At 39.5% G+C, this 20,029-nt stretch overlaps 1 protein-coding gene across 3 annotated transcripts in view; it reads right to left on the bottom strand.

Moving 5' to 3' along the window:
- Positions 1-20,029, bottom strand: part of THEMIS (thymocyte selection associated) — a 79,535-nt gene that overhangs the window by 17,661 nt on the left and 41,845 nt on the right. For all 3 annotated transcript variants that reach the window (XM_059842159.1, XM_059842162.1, XM_059842161.1), the window contains one exon: positions 323-473. In XM_059842159.1, the coding sequence (XP_059698142.1) occupies positions 323-473 (151 nt within the window). The remainder of the gene's footprint in view (positions 1-322; positions 474-20,029) is intronic.

Raw genomic sequence — 20,029 nt, 5'->3', positions numbered from 1 at the left:
TTTTTTATAACAGATTATGTGTAAGCATCACTCTAAAGCAAAAGGACAGCACATGTTTTCCACTTGTATGTTCCTAAAAACCTGAATATTCATGCTGCAGAGTCAGACAGAGTTTAATACCATGCTGCTGCTGAGAGCCTGGATGAATTTGCCTTATGGCATTTATGGAGGAAGAACAGAAAAGTTCACTTTTCATCCCTTTTTTGACTAAGCCACAGATTCCAAGTGAAATCAGACAAGATACTCCTGTATGACAAATTTTCATTAGGGCTGAGGTTAAGCTTTGTTATATTAGTAGCTCAAACCGTAAAGCTTTACTGACCTTTAGTCACAGTGGTTTCCACTGGCATAGCTTTCCCAGTCATGTCCTTATTCTCACAATGCACCAAATCATTTTGACAACTAACTTGCAATTCCAAAACAGCAGCATCTCGATCTGAGCACAACTTCTTGGTGGTGTCTACGTAGAAATTCTGAAATTAGATAGAACAGCACATGAACCTTCCATGTAAATTGTTATTCCAAGCTGATGTGACATGCAAGAGCAATATTCTTTGGGTTATTTCTGTGAGTTTTAACTACAGATTTTTCTCTTTGTCAAAGTCATCGATGACATTTACCACAGAGCTTGCCTTTCAGGCATGTACATCACAAAATAACATGACCAGGAGGCACTCTAGGTGAGGAGATTACCTCTAAAACACATCTCCAGTCTTTCTTTTCCTTTTTATTTTTTGGCTATATGGTGTCACGCAAGAAAAAGGAGATTTATGTATCCCTTTTGGTTGATTCAGATTACTTTCTGATTAACTATTTTTATTGTATTGATTGTTCATTTAATGTGTTCTGTTACATATTACATCACAAACTCATATAAAGTCTGACATTTCAATTACATTTACCCAGTAGCATTCACAGCATAGTATAGTTAGATGATGGGAATGTACAATTATGGCTTTATTAATTATAGTTTTATTACACTGAAAAATGTAAGTTAGATGGCTGCAATATTTGCATCCCTTGAAATTCAAGTTTCATAAACACCATTTCATAATTATGTTGTCTTATTTTTAATTTTTGAGGTATTTATATCATAAATACTTTCAGTCAAATACATATTTTTAGCTGTGTAACAGTCAATTAACTGTGTCAAAAATATATCTTTGGTGAAGCTCTACAGTAGCTGCAGTGTAGGTACAGACCAATTGCAATCATTGTACCAGAGTATATATTTTAGGAAATAATCAGTATGGATTTTCCATTCAAAATCAAATGCAGATTTTTTCCTTAGCTATGACAAAGCCCATCCTATTCAGAGAGATAAGGTCAAGAAAATCTGATAAATCTGACAGAAGATACCCAGTAATGGGATCTGATCTTTTCAGAATCAACCCACAATTTGCGAAGGCGCAACACGAGCCCACACTTTACAACAACTTGTCCTTTTTGAAAAAAGATATCAGCTAGCAACAAAAGAAGTCACTGGTAATCAAAAATAGAAAATTTGGAAGAGTATATTAAGAAAAACAGATGAAGATGAAATCTATAAAACATAGGGATGATTTTGCCCAGCGGGTGGGTCACAACACTGCACAAGTAGAAGACCCTTATGTTTCACTTAGAGGAATCTCTGGTACTGTTTTCATTTTTTTAAAAAACACCCCACAGGATTGATCTACAGGAGTCAGTTGAGTTGCAGCATTCAATGCATGCTTGTGCTCTACAGGCTGTACAACGCTGAGGAGCGCTCGCCTTGGTTGCAAAAGAACCTCTGAGGCCCAGCAAAGCTGTAAGCAATGATGTAATTCACAAAAAACTCAGAGCATGTAAAAAAGAAATTCAGCTTAGAAATACTTTGCCAAGAGGACAGAAATGTCAGAAGAAATTCTTCACAGCAGAGGGTTTAACGTTCTTTCACCGTGAGGGTGTGGGCTTTCTTTTATCTCCTTTTCTTGATCTTCAGCACCTAAACAGGCCTGTATACCCCACCTGTTTGTTGCCAGACTGTCCCAACTATATGAGCACTCATTTTATAAGCAGTTCTTGAGAAATGTCCACCTTCCTCTTGGGGAAAATAAATGCCTAAATAGCCACTAACCTAGTTCCACCCTTGGTATCAGCCTTACGTCTATATCACAAATTAAAGGTCTTGGGAAGGGTAGGGCAACTATTATCCATAGGCAGATTTTTTCCTGGGTTCCAGATGTTTGGCATACTTAGCACACAGAAAGCTTTCACTTAATGGTCAGCTTTCAGGGAAGGATGGAACCTTAATTTAAACTGTAGACATTAAATAAAAAAAGGTTGCTTTTTTAAAAAAAGTTTATTCTCTTATTTTCTTCTCAGCTCCTTACTTACGCTATTAATTCTAGCAATCAATGTGATGTATGAGTTTGTTGAGTTTATTTATTTTGCATTGCCTTAACTAATTAAAAACAGGCCTTGGTATCAAAATAGAAAGATAGCCTCATTAAGAAAAATGTATCTGGAATTTGTGCTAATCTTATAATTCATCAGCAAAACCACATGCTGTGAAAAAATAGTTACCTGGGGCACCTTGTAAACAAATTAAACTATGCAAAACTCAAACATTTAAAAACAAATAGGATTACAGAAAATGAACTGTCACATCACTTTATGTTGAAATCTGATAGCATTTTAACATCCTTAATAGCACTGTAGATAGTAATTATACTAGAGACCAACAAAGACGAGTTGCTTTTTAAAAACTATGTAACAGAGAAGTCTTACAGTTGTCTTTCAAATACTTGGCAAACTTAACAGCACAGAATTTCTATCTAGGCAGAGTCATTGTTCCACTCATTTAAAGAAGTCAGGATATCAGCCATGATTTTCAATAGTTACTGCCAGAAAAAAACATTAATTCAATTAAAAACTCATAATCTGAGCTGCAGTCATTTGTAATAAAAGACTACTCATGAGGAAACCCCAAATCTCGGCATCTGGAAAATAAAACCAACATCTAGAGGTGCATGAACTAAAAATTTTACAGCAATGACTAAGAATTTCCAATTACATCTTCAAGTTTGCTTGTGGTCCAGGAACAACTCAGGAGTCAAAGCATAAGTCTGTAAAGTAAATGAGTCTAAACACACACAGCCCTTCTCAGGAAAAAGGAGGTGTTACATCAAACAGGATAAACACAAAAAAGTGTGAGACCTAAGGTGAGAACTAAAGGGCTGGAGATGCATCACTTTAGTAAGAACAGAAGTGTCAGAATTCAGCAGAAGCTGTAAATGAGTGCAGTGTTTGTTGAAGGTGCACAAACTGAAAATACTGCAGAGGCAAACTGAGTTTCAGAGCGAGGGGTTTGAATTAGTTTCCCTTTTCCCCTTGATCACCTGAAGAGTTTAATGCACTGCATCTGTCTGTGTGTGTGTACATGAGCTCTCTTCTGCAAGCAAGGCTTCCCTCTGCTTGTCTGCTCCAGAGGCTGTGAAATCTGACAATAGTTCTTATCAGTGGCACTGGCCAAATAGTAATGTTTTCCCTGTCTGCAGCCACAGCTGCACAAAACCTGTCCCCAAAATGCTGATATCCCCTGCAACACAAGTGTCTGCTCTCATCCTCCTCTCACAGCTCCAAGCTGTGTTCTCCTCCAACTTAAAAAATTCGGGCTATCAACAATTGCAAACATTTGGGCTATCAACAATTGTATCCATGTGAATATTTTTTTCATTACTGTGTCGAATTGTTTTTTAAACTCATTTACATTTCTGTTATCAGTATCATGTGGCAATGAGTTCCAGAGTTTATTTCTGCTTTGAAACTTACTTTGGGTTGTGAGGTTTCTTTTTACTGCCCTAACTCTTAACTTAATTAATTTTCTCCCATCATTCAGATTTTTACTCTTTTTCTTGAGTCACCTCTTCTTTAGGTAGAAGAGTTTCTGGTCTTTAATATTTCCCCTTCCAGGAGTTAAATTATAAGTCATGATGCACTGACTTTGGAAATTCCTGCTCCTTTGCAAAATACAACCCAAAAATAGTGAAGGCAATCCCTATCCCACAAAGGCTTCAGACAGCAGTGTTTGCTCACAAATACTCAATCAGCCCATAAAATAGCACAGAAGTTCTTACGAAAAACACCCCAAGACCCCAAACGACCAACCAAAAGAAAAAAAAAACACCAAAAAAACCCCACAAACCCCAACAATAACAAAACCACAAAACAAACAAACAAACAACAACCCCCACCCTCCTCCAGCTCTGAAGGTGTCCACCAAAATTACTGTAACCACTGAGATAAAACAGAAGAGGGAAAAGCTCTTAGGGCAAGTAAGAAAAAAGTCTTTTAAATCTAGTTACAAAAAAAGAAAATAATTCATGTTCATAATACACATTATTGTTTGGTTGCTTTTTTTTTTTTAAGGAAAGAACACAACAGCATCTAGAACATTCAGAGTAAAGAAGGAAACATTTGTTTAAAGTAGAGAAATAATTTTGAATAAAATATGAAACCAATAGCTGTCATAATCTCTGAAAATGTTGTGAGAGATAGAGTGCCATAAACCAATCTGACAAAACTATGCTGTTCCTGACTGAAAGTCAAGCTGTTAGGTGATTACAAATGACTCTAGTGAGGAGGAGTACTCATTTGCTGGAGCAATCAATGCTGGACATGGCACTACACCTTTGGAGTACATTATTTTAAGTCAACCATGCTGCTAGATACAGAACATAAACCTTTTTCTGCAATCTTTAAAAACAACTTGGAGTGGCAGTATTTACAGCCATCAGAAACCCAAGCCAAAGCTCCAGATACATATTTATTGCTTTGGCATTAGCTGCATGGATATATTTATCTCTAAAATGCTTAATTGCTGCATGCACCTTTCCACCAGAAGAAAAAGATGTAAACATAGAATGAAAGTGTGATGAATTATTTCACTGTCCAAACACAGACAAAAAAGACAATTTATCCCCACGAGCTACTTATGACATTTCTGTAAGAGTGACACAGCACTCTATTCACCAGGAAGCCCAAACCAGGCTGGATGAAGTTTTAGTTTTAAATATTTTGCAGAGTATTTCAAGGAAATGGTGAGAGAGGGTGGTAGAGAGAGGCATATCAGTATTCATAGTTGCTGATTTATAAAGGAGACTTCATGAGCTTCAGAACCTACAGAATCACAACCTACCTATATAATTTTGATCCCACAGTCATTATATCTGCATGACTTTCTGCAGGGACACTTTGGAACTACAGTCATAAAATAATCACAGATTTTGTTTCCCATGTAGTATCAGCCAGAGTAAATGCTTTCACATTCAGAGCCTTAGACCATCCTGAGTCACAGATCTGAATTAGTTTTGGGTTGGAAAAGCACACGTTGGAGTACATTCTGGAGTAACTACACTGGTCAGATTTACACCAATGCTCATCATCAGGTGATCCCCCCTCTATTCCACTCTGGTGGAACACTGGCCAGAGTACTGCATCTAACTCCAGGGTAACCAACATAAGAAGAACATTGATCTGCTGGAGTGGGTCCAGAGGAGGGCCACAAACATGATCTGGAGCACATTTCCTATGAAAATAGGCTGAAAGAACTGGGGGTGTTCAGCCTGAAGAAGAGAAGGCTCTGGGGACACCTTCTGGCAGCTTTCCAGTACCTAAAGGGAGCTTACAGTAAAGAGGACGAGGGACTCTTTATCAGGTAGCCTAGTGATAGGACAAGGGGAGTGGTTTTAAGCTGAAAGTTAGTAGGTTTAGATTAGATTTTAGGAAGAAATTATTTTCTGTGAGGGTGTGAGGCACTGGCACAGGTTGCCCAGGGAAATTGTAGGTGCCCTATTCCTGGAAATGTTCAAGGCCAGGTTGGAATGGGGCTTTGAGCAACCTGGTCCAAGGGAAGGTGTCCCAGCCCATGGCAGGGGGTTGGAACTAGATGATCTTCAAGGCCCCTTCCAACCCAAACCATTCTATGATTCTATGAAAATGTATTTCACCTACTGTCTGACTAAAAATCTGAATGGGTGCTCTTACCTAACAGATGGGGAACACAAATTTGAATAATGGGAGCACACACATGGGAACTGCTGACATGTCTCAAAATCTGTGGTACTATGAAGACGATTAAGATTGATTTATTCCACTTGAAAAGAAACAATCACCTTTGGATTATTATTCACTTGTACCCCAAGGTAGCCTTCTTGTATGATCTATAGGCAAGCCAACTTACCTTGCACATCAAGGTAATTTTTGCAAGGGCACAGTATACCCATAGCAAAGGGTACTGACAAGGGTCTATGATTTTGTAGCAAAGAATTTTAACAGTGTTTCCCCTTGCACTGATTCCAGTACATGGTATCAAGTCTTCATTTTCCACAGTCCACTGGAGTGTGGAAAAGGAGAAGAGCTAGTTAGAAGATACTTCAGAAAGGCCATGGGCAATAAAGAAGGTCCTCATTAGTCTTATTAATATACAGGATGAGAGCACTTTGGAGAATTATTATTTGCCTGCAGGACTCATAAGGTACTTTAAACTGCAGATTATCAATTTTGACAAAGAAGGGGTCAAGGTTATATCATTTCAAAGACAGAAGCAAAATTGTATTAATCTGTGAGTTATTGTCTGTCTAAAAGAGGCAAAAACCACATGATCAAATTAAGTTTTGTGATTCAGATTCAGGTGCTTAATAAATTTCTTCCTCACAAGGTACTTTCTCTACATACCAACAAAATCACAATTTGACTTTAACTGTCACTAGTCTAGGTTTTATCATAGAATGGTTTGGGCTGGAAAAGACCTTATAGACCATCTAGTTCCACCCTCTCTGCCATGGGCAGGGACACCTTCCACTGGACCAGGTTGCTCCTGGTTGTTTTCCCAAAGGTTAAAAAGGAGAAAAATATCAACAAAATCATTCTTGATTGTAGGCTAATGCTACCGTAGGCAGATTCTAAGGATTCAAACACTGTATTTAAACTCTTACGTTTTCCTAATAGTAGGGACAGGATTAGTTAATCCCTGTTCAGAGTTAGTACAAGAACACTTGGATTTAAAACCAAAACAAACTAGAGCAGAAAGCCGTGTTCCAGCCAGATCCATTCCGACAGAAACAAAAGAAAATAATATGCCAAGCCGATTGGTCTTGGAGAAACCAGCGGCACCGCGCCGTGACCGACACGCAATTTGTCTGTGAGCTGGGACAACCGCTGACATAGAAGGAATGTCACAAACACCCATGACAAAAGGAAAAAGCGGGGAAACAGGCGGCGGGCCCCGCTAGGGGGCTCCGCATCCCGGCGCATCCCGGCGCATCCCGGCGCTCTGCCGAGCGCTCCCCGCGGATCGCGCTGCCTGGACAGCGGCTCAGCCGTGAAACCGGAAAGCCTGGCATCCCAACTCTCTGCCAACAATGACTTCTTCTGGTCCACCCCTCTCCCCCCGTTTGAAACAGCACACAATGAATATCTGGGACTACAGAGAGGGAAAACAAGGCTTGATAAGAATTGATGATTTTTTGGGATGCAATGTAGTGAAACGTTAAGATCTCATAATTTAACAGGCTGTGGTTTAATAATTGTGGTGGGGAATAACAAACAGAGGGAAAAAAAGGATCCAGCTGATAGAATGACCTTTAAAAAGGGCTGTTGTACGGGAACAGTACATGCTTTCTTAGGAAATTTGCAAGGGTTTTAAGGAGGTAAGGAAATACTGCCACTCTTCACTGACAGTTTCCACAGTTCAGGAAAATTTTCTGCAGTGAATGGAAACAAAATAAGTTGCATTATGTAATCAATAAAAAAACCCACTAGAGTGTATTTCTATTGCATTCTACAGAATTTCTTTGCTTGCTTTGGAAATTCAGAGTCCCAAGATTTTAGTTCTCAGTCTAATGGCTTTCACGTACTCATTCACTGCTCACAGTGTTTGTTTAATCATTTGTTGAATGAGATCTTTTTCTCCCCCCCAGATTTTCCCAGAATAGTACTGATTGTGTCTCAAGAGACTCTAGAATTAAGTTTTGCAACCAAAGATCTTTTATATCTCTGGGTAACTGAAGCTGTGTGCCCTTTTCCCCAAATATTTTTCCCCTGCTCTGTCTGTGTACAAGCAAAAGAGAACAGAAAATGGTGTTGGGTACCCTTGAGTGGCCTGGTGTGAAGCAATGCTGTATTAGCCAGCACAAAATCACCAGGCTTACACCTTGGGCTTAGTGTTAGAAATCAAAAAGGCTATTTAAAAATCTTTTAGCAGTAGTTCAAATGCAAAACACAGAGCTGCATAATGCTCTCCCAGCTCCATCTCTTCCCTCTTCTCTACCTGCTAAATACATGAAGGGGAGAGCACTTGATCCCCAGTGCCTCAGAGCAGAGAATAGTTTTTTCATCTTTATTATAATGTGGATGATAATATTACATTTATTTTTGCAGTGATGTCTTTGTGTTAATGCTTGGCTTTTTTCCCCAAGTACTTAGTCTTAAACAGCAACTTGTCTCTTCAACACACCATGCAGTGAAAGAAAAGTATTATTTTCTGCATTTTACATGCTGGTAAAGCAAAATGTACTCTTTTCCACATTGCTTCAAAAAGTGGGCAGGAACCGGTGAGATGCCACCAGCTGTCACCTTCTACACACCCTGAGCTCATCACCAGCCTGCCTTCCCTGCCATCAGGGCTCACACTTGTGAGCTCTCAGCTAAAATAACTAGGCTTGGGCTGTTTCAGATTAGGCAGTGAAACTCAGTATCAGCCTGTGGAAATCCTGGTTTCCATAGCACTCACAACAGTCCTGAAAGGAAGCAGGGAAAGGATCCCATAGTTTCATAGTGAGTCTAATGCTTTACCCCAAGTCTGGCTTTGCTTTTCTCCTGGGCTACCCACTCACTAAACAGTGAAGTTCATGGGATGTAAAAAGTATACATATGAAGACCTAAATTAATGGGGTCTACTTCTGTATTACAAATGCACCTCACCTTGGCAAATGGAACTGCTTGTTTGTTTGAAGACTATGAAATTTTGTATTTTGTGCTATCACCACTCGAGCAGAAGATGCGTATTCTTTTAATTTGTCTTTAATGGAACATTAACTGAAAATATAATTACAAGGGACAGATAATTACCTGCAGGTTTGCCAAACTGCAGATGGAATATACTCCACAGACAAATCTGAAGGCTGAAAATGATGTGAATGTGAGTGCAGTTTAGTGCGTGGAAAATTTGAATTGAAACTAAATGAAAAGAAGAATGAAATTTCCTGTAACCCCTGACACAGGACTCCAAAGGAGGTAGCCCACCCTGCACTGTTGTTCCATCTGTCTCTCCCTCAGTCCTCTGATCTTCTCTGCCCCTGAATATTTAAATAACATCCACACTGGTTCAGGTCAAAATGCATCTCACAGAGTACTTTTGCGTCACCATTCCCTTAAGCAGGCACCAAGGAAGAGAAAGAACAGAGCAAGTCAGGGTCTGTTACACCCAAATACACTCTCAGCCTCTTACTATTTTCAGCTCAGGGAATTTCCTGAGTTTGACGTGGTTTGTGTCTTAGTAACACTCAAAGAGTTTCTCTTCCAAGTTTTTGTCCAGTCTCCCCTTGAACTCCTGATCTGCTTCCAGCCTTATTCTGACTCCCCTCATTCTGAATGTGTCCTGCCCCATTTCCTCTAATTGTGGTCCTGCAGAGACTGGGGGTGAGGTGGGGGAGGGGCAGGGAAGAGTTGGGGAGTGACATTTTTAAAATAAATTCCTTCCACAGCAGCTCTTACTGCTGTGCTGGCCTTCCTAGCATGAGTCTGCAAGTCCAACTGCAGAATTCACCCTCTGCTTCCTCTTCCTGCTAGACAGAAAACGCTGTGTGCAGCAGACATCAGCCTGGGGAAAGCAGCAGGACCCTGAGTTGGTAGGAATTAAATACTTCAGACTGGATTTGGTCCTCAGACCCTGGGTGCAAATCTGCACTCACTCCCTGTAATTTGAAAGCATTATTCTGGATTTGCCCAGTCATGGCTGAATTCAGCATCAGGCTTCTTGTTTTTCAAAATCATCCGGTTTCCAGGCCACAGCAGGGAAAGTAACAGCAGGAGTGAAAGGAAAATGGGTTATTTTATTAGCAAAATGCATTGCTATTCTAACAGGTATTTCTGCAACGTTTCAACTCCTTCAAGAATTTTGCCTTCACACACACATACACACATATAAATGTACACAGAGATATGAGTATATAAATATTTCAACTTGCCCACTAGAAGCCAGCCTGGTTTTCAGAAAGAAACTATTCTGCCCCATTTTCCACTTCCCTTTTTATTCCTTATTCTCTGACATAATTTCAAAGTCCTGACAATTAATTCCCTTGCAGCTGTGCTGAACTGCACACCCGTGGTTAGCAAACCCAGCCAAGTCTGTGGGGTCTTTGGTTTGTTGGCAACACTGAATCACATCCTGTAAAGGATCTGGATTTTTCCTCATCAGAAAGGATGTTCACATCCTGATACTTTTGGCAAATTGGGAAGTACCCACCTGTCAGAAAAAAAATTCACTTCTGATCACAAATACTTACCAAAACCATTAAAAGAAGACTTTTTGGTCTATTTCTGTCTGTTGGCAATTTAGATTTTGAATTTCCTCAATTCATTACAGGGAGAAAAAATTAAGGGAAAGAAAGGCTTTCAAAACCATTTACTCCTGGGTATCAAAATGAAACTGTGTGATACCATGTGCTCACTTCTGCCTCCTGCTCCCACCCTGCCCTCTACCACCCTCCCTCCAAGGCACTGACTCCACTGGAGGTCTGAGTTCTCTCCCAGAGAGAGGCTGTAGCCCAATCAGCCCCAATGCCAAGCTGTGAGAATGAGAATTGAATATCCCTCTGTGCTCATAACTGTTTTCCATTGCTTTTGTGGCATCCACTCCCTTTCCAGGTTCTCTCCTGAGAGCTGGCTTTGTAGGACAGGCCTGGCACCCCAACCAACAGTTCAAAGCTATGCCTCAGTAGCATTTAAAAGGCCTTTTAAGCCTATTCAGAAATAGTCTGCTGAAAAGAGAGGATCTCAACCCATTATTTCCTAGCTTACCAAAAAAAAAAAAAAAAAAAAGGCAACTGGAAAGTCAATCTAAGAAGCAGCATAGAAAACACAGATGGTGGTACTTTGCTCATATGCTAAGAAATGTCAAATAGCAGAAGAAGGTTAATATTCAGTAATTTTTCTTCATACCTAAGATATACCTTGGTTGTTAGTTCCACCATTCTGTCGATGACACTAAGGATTGCACAGCCTTGAAAGTGGAGATTGCTCGTCCCCAGTTCATGTTCATTCATGTTCAGCATATGTCCAGCTTCATGAAACAGTGTCTGAACTTGGCACATAGTTTAATGTACTGAACCTGTCCTTTTAAACCCCCTGTTTAATACTTTGCAGAAAGACTCTATATGCAGAAGACATCCAAAATTGCAAGTATCTACATTTCATAAGCAAAATAATGAAGTAAATAATTCCCATACTGCATTTACGCATTTACAGAACACAAGAAGACATCCAGGTTGGTGGGGCTTAAAGCACCATTGCAGCTGACTAAAGCATTAAACAGCTGTTGGCATGGAGAGTTCTGCTGTGAAATTCTGCCCTCTTAAGTCATCCACAAACATTTTCACAAGGCTTTTCCACAATGACCATATATATACACCAGACAGAATATTCTTTGAGCAAATAAGTACTTGCTTGCTGGACAACTCTTCAAACTACTGACACTGGGCAAGGAGCTGTTTAACTCCCATGATTTTCATCAATAAGACTGCTTTGGTTTCATCAGTCCACTGAATTACCTTGAGGATTTCAAAAAGATTGTATTTCTGCAGCCTAAAATTTCCTCTCAGTCAGTCTTTGAGCCAAACTTAACTATTCACTTGCTTTTCAGTTCAGCAGCCAGCCTTTAAAAACAATGCTGTGTTCTCCTGATATTTTGTGCTCAACATTCAGATGGTCAGATGAGACTTTCTTTCAGATGCGAATATTTTCTTCTCAGGACTTGGAAATTGAGATGACTCTAAATGAGTTCACAGAAGGTTTTAAAAGAGATTATAATTACACCAATCTCATGCCAGTTTTGAGAGGTAATATTTGCAGTTCCATTAATTACACAGGAAAGACAATTTTCTCACTCTTCCTAACAGTAAATAGCCCAAACATGCAGGCTAGGACTCCCATCAACAACATGCATTACATGTCAGATTATCAAGAGTTGATTATGACCCATATTGCAGAAAAGTTTGCAAGCAACGTTGCAGGCTGCTCTCCCAGATCTACCAACTTGTCTCTCATGCTTTGGCTCTGGAGAAAAAAGGCAAATTTGTCCAACCAAACTGGCTGCTTTGGCAACAGCAGGGATTTGTTCCTCAGCTGAAACGACTGCTGACCTCTAACCTTCTATAATTCCCTTCATCTGGTTTGCAAAATGAGAGCAGGCAGGAGAGGAAGAGGCTGAGCTCTTGCTTGCAGTGGCGGGAGTTAGTTGTTGCCTCAGGAAACTGCCTGGCACTGCCAACCAGAAACAAAGAGCTTGGGGAAGAAAGACTCGCCAAGCCGGATGTGAGAAGACATTTCTCTCTCCAGAGCTGTTCTTTTCTGTGATTTTACCAAAGCCACAGCTTGTTGAAGTGGAGTGCTGCATAGGGGCAGAGCATTGAGCAGATACCAAATGTTCCAGCTCTGGGAAAACAAAGCTGCCTCCCAGTTGTGCCTCCAGCCAGCCACGAGCATATCAGGAGAGCTGTAGATCATGCAAGCAAAGAGGCATGTGGTAGAAGTGAGGTTGTCCCAGCTGAAACAAAATGGCAAACCTGTAATGAGCCTGACCAAGGTGCAGAAAGATGAGGCGGCTGGTACTTGTTTCAAGCTGGTTGAAAAATGGCTTGTTGAGAGTTTTGTAAAAGCAACACAAATTCTCAATTTCATTTGGCTGGTTTTGGCCATTGATGTCTTCTTGACACGGTGAGAAACAGATTAATGAAACAACCAGCTGAAGAAATCAGTCTATTAAAATCAGTGTGCATCTTTGGGTGAGTCCAGCTATGCACAGGTTTCACTGTTTACAGGAGCAGAGCCTCAGAGACCCAGACATCCACACATACTGAAGCTTACTGTGGTGAATAATCCCCTTTGCTAAGTGGAAAATCTCGCCGTGGTCTTTTACAGGCCTAACAGCTGGCAAAGTCAGGACCTTGGAAACAATGTTTTCTACAGCAGTGTGTGCTTTCTGGCGCAAAGGAAGATGAATAATCTGTCAGATATATAAATCTTGTAGGTCTTAAACCAAAAGGTTTTCAGGAAACAAACTGTATGTTTCCGCAGATAAGGACAGTGCTTAACATATTGTGGGTGCTACCAAAATTCAAATAAAAACCAGAGGAAATAAATTGACATAATTTTTTTATTTGCTTCATTATATATACAGTTTGTTGTCATTAATTCTCTGGTTTAATAGTTATTTATTTACTTAGGTGTAGAAAAATTCAGAACGAACAACTCCATCTATGTTTTCTGGGTTCCTGTGACATTTGAAAGCTTATAAAGTAATGCAGATCTCAGGTTAGTCTCACCCTCCAGCACTTCAGCTTTTTAGATAACTAATAAGATCAACTGCAGGTGACACTGCATGTGACAATGGCTCTAGGGAGAAAATCCTCAAATCTACCTGGAGCTGGACTGAAATCTCTCATTAATTTCACATGGATCATCAAAGAGCATCTGTGAGGCAGCAGCAGTTTGTGGATGGCACAGTCCTGCTTGCCAGCAGAAGCCTTCCCTTCAGCACTACTCATTTCCAAAGACATAAACTCCCAAATTATTGAATCCTACTGTGAATTAAAAGTTGTCATAGGCAACCTGAGGGCACCCATGATGAATCCTTTCGAAACAGAATTTATTGGGTCAGCAGCTTCTGACTCCTCCTGGCCCATTTGGCCACCTCTGTGGCCAGCATGTCAGCAACAGGGAAACACACCTCATGTGACAGCAACTTTTGAGGCCCCATTTTGCACAGCAAAACTGAAAAGAGCTTTAATGCAAGCAAGAGCTAGACCCAGGGAGGAGTAGGAAGCCACATTTACAGTGCAGAGCTTTTTGAAGTCAGTGAGTTTTACTGTGTTCTGGTTTTAGCACACCTTTGCAGGAGGTGGTCTGTGTGGTTTTGTGACCCAAAAGTTTCATTTTAAGTTCAGGGGGTTGGGTGAAAGAAGAAATTTGAGAAGAAACTGGGTGAAGGATTCACACATATCTTTGAAAGCTTCATAGAGTTTTCACTGAACTGCATGGTTTCTAGTCCAAAGTAGGATTTCATTAGAATTTTCCAGTAAAATTTCTAAGAGCTTGAATTTTTATTCATCAGAAATAAAGCAGAAATAAAAGATCTTGTATTTTGAACCACCTTTTTTCATTATTTTTAATCGTCTAACTTTTGCAGTTTTGTAGCATAAACATTTTCTCATGTCTTAGAACTTAATATAAGTAAGACTGCAGCTACAAAGTTTCATACTTCCCCCCCCACCCCGAAACAAAAGGCTTTGCAACATTCATATAGTGAAAGGAGAAAAGCAGAGACTATAAACTATTCTTCCGATAAAAGCAGTAATGCTGATAGAAATTTCTAGGTTTGAATAGTCCTCATCACATTTCTCTTACAAACTTAAAAATATTCTTTACGGCAATTTCATAATGTAGCTATCTAAAACTTCTATATTAAGCCCTGGATTCAACCAGGTTTTTTTTTTTTTTTTTTGTGACTTTACAGGTACAATTGGTACATTGCTCCTGGCAGACTGGCAAGATAGCACACAGGAATTATCTCATTTAACTGTAGATCAATGCCGTGACTGCAACGATAAAATTGTAGGAAAATTGTACAGTAACTACAAGGTTATTATCAATCACTTTTAGCTCTGCAGTGGCACAGGAGAGAGGACAGATACTGTAATAGGCTCTCTGCTGAGTACTTTTCATTAATATACTCTGTATTCTTATAGTCCTGCACATCTCTTACTCCCAATGGTTACTTTTGTCTTGCTTGTGATAAAAGTAGGGAAGTCAGCCCGGGTTCAAGTAAATATATCAGGGTGTGTGTTGCCTTTCCTCTTATGGGCCAAAAGGCTTATTTAGTTATTTATTATTTGCTAGAAATATATCACAGGGACATTAAATAAAATCAAGACGTATCTTTCTTTTTTTTTTGTAATTATTAGGTCACAGCCCTAAGTGGAAGACAAAGCTAAACCGAAGGTCTGAAGCAGATTTCTGATGTAGGCAGGTGTTCCTTCACTGAACACGGTAGCTTTACAGAACCATAAAATGAAGAGGCCAAATCAAATCCTAGTCTTAAAACATTGATCAGATTTTAGCAGGTAATGAATGCATAGAGGCAAGAAGAGAACCACAAGCTTTTTCACTGCTGTGAAAGAGGCTTTATCGATGAAAATCAATTTATCAATGGTGGCAAAGTAATTTAAAGGTTCAAAGCAGTAGTACAGAAGAGTAGGCTTTACTTTTTGTTAAAACAGCTTCTTTTGCCCATCTTGAATTTTTTCTTTTCAAAATTACCTCTTTAAAAAGCATTTATTTCACACCTGACCAAAATTCTTCACTTCAGGCAGTCCTCTGACTTCAGCTCTCTCATAGTCATGGTAGAATTCAATGTTTTGGGTCAGGGAAACATTGACACATTTTGGCACAAAAGAGTGTCAAGGATTTTGTTCCAGAGGAGAGCTAAGTACAGTAGTCAACTGCCATAGCATTTCTTCTTACCTGCAAAAATTTTATTTTTCCACTATAAAGGGAGGAAGAGGAGGGAATTCCTGGAGAGTAAGGTGGCAAATTTGTTCTGGTTGTCAGTACAAAAGTGGGTGTCATTCAAGAAAGAGCTGCCTGGTGATGATCCCCAACTACTTCAGAATTATTTTGCAAAACTCATACCTAACATTATTTCACAAGGCTATTTTATCACAGAACTTCTTCCTAAGACTTGATGGAGATGTATAGGGACACATTACAAACTCATGACAACTACATCCTTTTAAAAAATACTGTGTTTGCTGTGAATTCATTTTGTAGGCTGACTGCTTGACAAACTTTGCATCTGGGATCTCATTCTATTTTTTTTTTGGTAAAAAATGCAGAGAAAAAGTTCTGCCCAGAGATTTAGTTCAGGACAAAACAGGTCTGCTAGCCAAGAAGCCTCACCACTAACCTGCTGAGTGACTGCAGCAAGTTGTCTGCTGTCTATTCCCTCTGACACGCATTCTCCACCAATTTAGAGCATAAGGGTATCTGCTGGGATTGCCACTCACTGCGTGTTTCTGCAGGGCTCAGAGACCTCAAGACCCTCATTCCACATGGCCCTGTAGGTGATGACATGACTATAGATATCTGTGAAATGGATTTTTACCATCACACCATTTCCTAGTGGAAGTTTATCTCATCCAAATATCCTACTTATATTTTCCAGCGATCAGCTAAGGCAAGTTTCCAGGTGTGAGAAGCTCTCCAGCTGCCTGGGAACTGAAGCTACAGAGAGCTGCAAGTATTAGATACCTCCCCAGGATTCTTATAGCTAGCAGCAGACTTTCGCTCCCATCTCTTTTCGCATTACCCTTATATAGTTCTCTTGTACAGCCAATAGCAACATGAAAAATGTGGAAAAAAATCAAGCTTGCCATCGTCTTGGCAAAACAGGCCCATGCACACATCACAAATATGGATATGTTTATAAAATATATTTTGAACAGAATGATGGAACCATTCTAAATGAAGCAGAGGTCTGAGGTCAGAAAATTTCCCCAGAGTTATGATTAAGGGGACAAAGTTCAATTGACTTGCATATACTCAGCTAATAAAGAAAATCATCTCCAACAACCAACTTGTTTTAAAAAAAAATGGCATCCTTACATAAATGTGCTCATCATAACACCAATATCCTAAACTCACTGAAAAAAAATGTAAACCTGATTCCTCAAAACAAAGAGCTGCCTTTAGTGAAGGTTCACCCTGTGTTTGGGTCACCAGGACAATGATTACCGAGCCACTCACAGTGTTATCTGAGGCACCAAGGGGACCTGCCTTGCACAAAATAGGAAGCAGAATGTAGTACAGTGTATTCCACAGGGCCATAAGGCAGGTAAGCATCGATGACTATTGAGATTACATGACAGGCACAGAAGCAAATGCTGGTAAGAAATGGATCAGTTCATAGCTTGCCTCACTACCCATAGCGTCTTTTCAGGCCTCATAAGTTTTCTATTTCAGTTACATCAGCTATCACACCAGCCTTAACCTTGATACAGGCTATTTTGGCAGGTTTATTTTTTTCCTCCCCAGATGGCAAGCTCTTTCAGCAAGGTTCCTCTCTACTGTTTGCAAACAAGGGAGCACTCTCATGTTTAGAAACATTTACGTATGTTCACGACTGCTCTGCTGACTTCAAAATAATTTTGTCACAAGGAAAGTCTAATGTGTGGCATCAGAGCTGGAGGAGAGCTACATGCCTCAGGTTCTACTAAGGCAAATACTCCAACAATTAATGCAGAGAAAATTGACTGGTGGATACAGAACACAGCCTTTATGAAAGTACTAACAGAAGGCTTGAAAAGTAGAAGCACATGACCTGTCTTAATCTCATGGCTCCTCTGAAATTAAGTGCCCCACTAATGGTTGCGTGTCCAGAGTGCAGGTGAGGCTGTTACCAAATACATCACTATTCAGTCAAAACCCCAGGGTGAAATTCTGTGCTGTGCAACATAAAAAAATTACAGCTGAGGAAGAAGGAGCTTTGATGGCTTAAAACATCCAACTTTCAGCTGTCCCAGGAGCTATAGCTGGCATCGAACTGTTTTGTGCCCTACCACCACCCCATTTTTTACCAAGGCCCTTCAGAACAGAGGAAACATTGCAATGAAGTACAGGAGCTACTGTCCAAGGATGTATTTGTTTCAGTCTGATGTAGTGAAGAAGGCATGCTCAGTAGAGGAGAGATGGGAGATAGTAGAGAGAACAAAATTAGGGAACTGAAGAGCAGCTGTTCAAATTAACTCATTGCATCTGTCTAAAGTCATACAAAAAGATATAATTTCACCCAAGAGCAAACCTTCCAAATGGCAATTTATTTTCTAGAAATAATTTAATGACATGCAACTACTTGAGTGCTGGTACTTTACATACAAATAAAAATGGTAAGTCTTTGCACTTCAGTGTTGTCATCTAAATTAGGCTTTTGAGACCAAGTCCTCTGTGGGTATAAATTAGCATAGATCCACTAATGCTAGAGGAATTATTTATGCCCCAGAAGGGGAAATAGTATAGGGAAAAGACATTTTTTGACTATAAAACACTAGCTCAGTCCTGATTGTTTTTATTTAAATTATTAATCCTCTGGGCATCTCCAGAGAATAGATTTTACAACATTTGTAGATCTGGAGAATGCATATATAGATACATGAATTGATAGGACAGGCCTTTAAACTCTCAAAAAAGATGAAGCACAGGGCTGAACCATGTAGGACAGAGGAAATCTATAACCAAGGTTTCTAGGCAGCTTATGCAAAACTCCTGCAATTTTGGCTTTAAAGGACACAATTGCCAACAGGGAAAAGTGTTGTAAAAAATAGATATTCTCAGATTTAGAAAAAAAAATTCTTTACTATAAATTATTGTCAGAGCCAGTGTATTCTCTGAACTTTCAGTTCCCTCAGTGGAGAACTTAAATCTTTCTAAAGAGAAGGGGCAAGCAGTGGAGCATGTTCCTCACACTGCTGGTATGTGCCATTGGTATCCACGTATGGGATGTAATCCTCTGCAGGAATGTATATGAGTCACAAAACAGTAGCAAAAATTCAACTTTTTTTTAATAATAAGATTTAAATCCTTGTCCAAAAAAAAATTAAAATGGTGCAAGTTACAGGTAGAAGGAATGGTGCCTCTGCACTGTCAGAGAAGAGAACCCAAGACACGATACAGCAAGATTGCTGGACTCAGTGACATGGCTGCATTCAGCATTGCCTTGGAGCCAAAGCATTTGTTCCTTATTGCAACTGGCTGTGATCTCTTCAAACAGAGGGACTACCACTGGGCTATTCATCCTTCTGTGGTATATTGATGGCGCCTCAAAGGTGATACAACATTGTTTTGTAGGTTTAGGGGTTTTTTCTTTTCTTTTTCTTCTCAGGAGACATTAGGTAATGGTATTGACCTGCTGGTGTGCATCAAGACTGTTGTGAAGTGTTCCTTGGGGATGTAGGAAAGCCAACAACTGTGTTCCTATTTCCACACCTCTAATTGCATTTATTTCAAATTAGTGCTGATGCATTCTCTCTTCTCAAGAACTATATCCAAATGGATCCCCAAAAAACAAGTAAAATAAACAAAATGAAGGTGGTGTTAAAAATGCACATTAAACTATTTAAGAAGAAAAGATTTTTTAGCCTCTGAACAGAGGCAAAGCAAGGGCTTTGTCCTCTGAGCTGCCACTGAATATGTGTTTCTAGTAACATTTTACTCATTAGTTATGTTCTGCAAGTAGAATGCCAGCAATGCTTATCCAGAATGTTGAATTTATTAAATGGGGATTTTATATCACGCCTTTTATTATAAAGCGTAGAACATAACCCAAGCGGTTAAAAAAATTACAGATGAATAAGATGAATATGGCATTTATTATTAGACTAGGCAGTAGTAAACAAAATTCTAATGTGAAAAGCTGTGCTTTTTATGGGCTTGATTTCTTTCTTTGAAAGAGTAGGGTTGACATCTTCCCTCAACAGAACAAGCTTTTAAATGTAATGAAAATAGATGCACAAAAATGCTCTTAGTGGTTGTGTATCAGTAGTTTAGTTAGATTTCAAACAAATTTTTCTTGTCCAAGATAATGTCTCTAAACTATGATTATATCAGATAAATTATTAGAAGAAAAACATTTATTATGTTTTGGGAAAGAGCTCCTGATATTGGTATAGTGTATTTTAAAACATGATTCTCTATAAATTCAATCTATTCATATATATCTGCCAGATGAAAGAGAAAT

The sequence above is a fragment of the Haemorhous mexicanus genome, chromosome 3 (assembly GCF_027477595.1).
Source record: "Haemorhous mexicanus isolate bHaeMex1 chromosome 3, bHaeMex1.pri, whole genome shotgun sequence".
Lineage (NCBI taxonomy): Eukaryota > Metazoa > Chordata > Aves > Passeriformes > Fringillidae > Haemorhous > Haemorhous mexicanus.
Note: the sequence above shows the minus strand (reverse complement) of the source record. Positions and strands in the feature narration are given on the sequence as shown.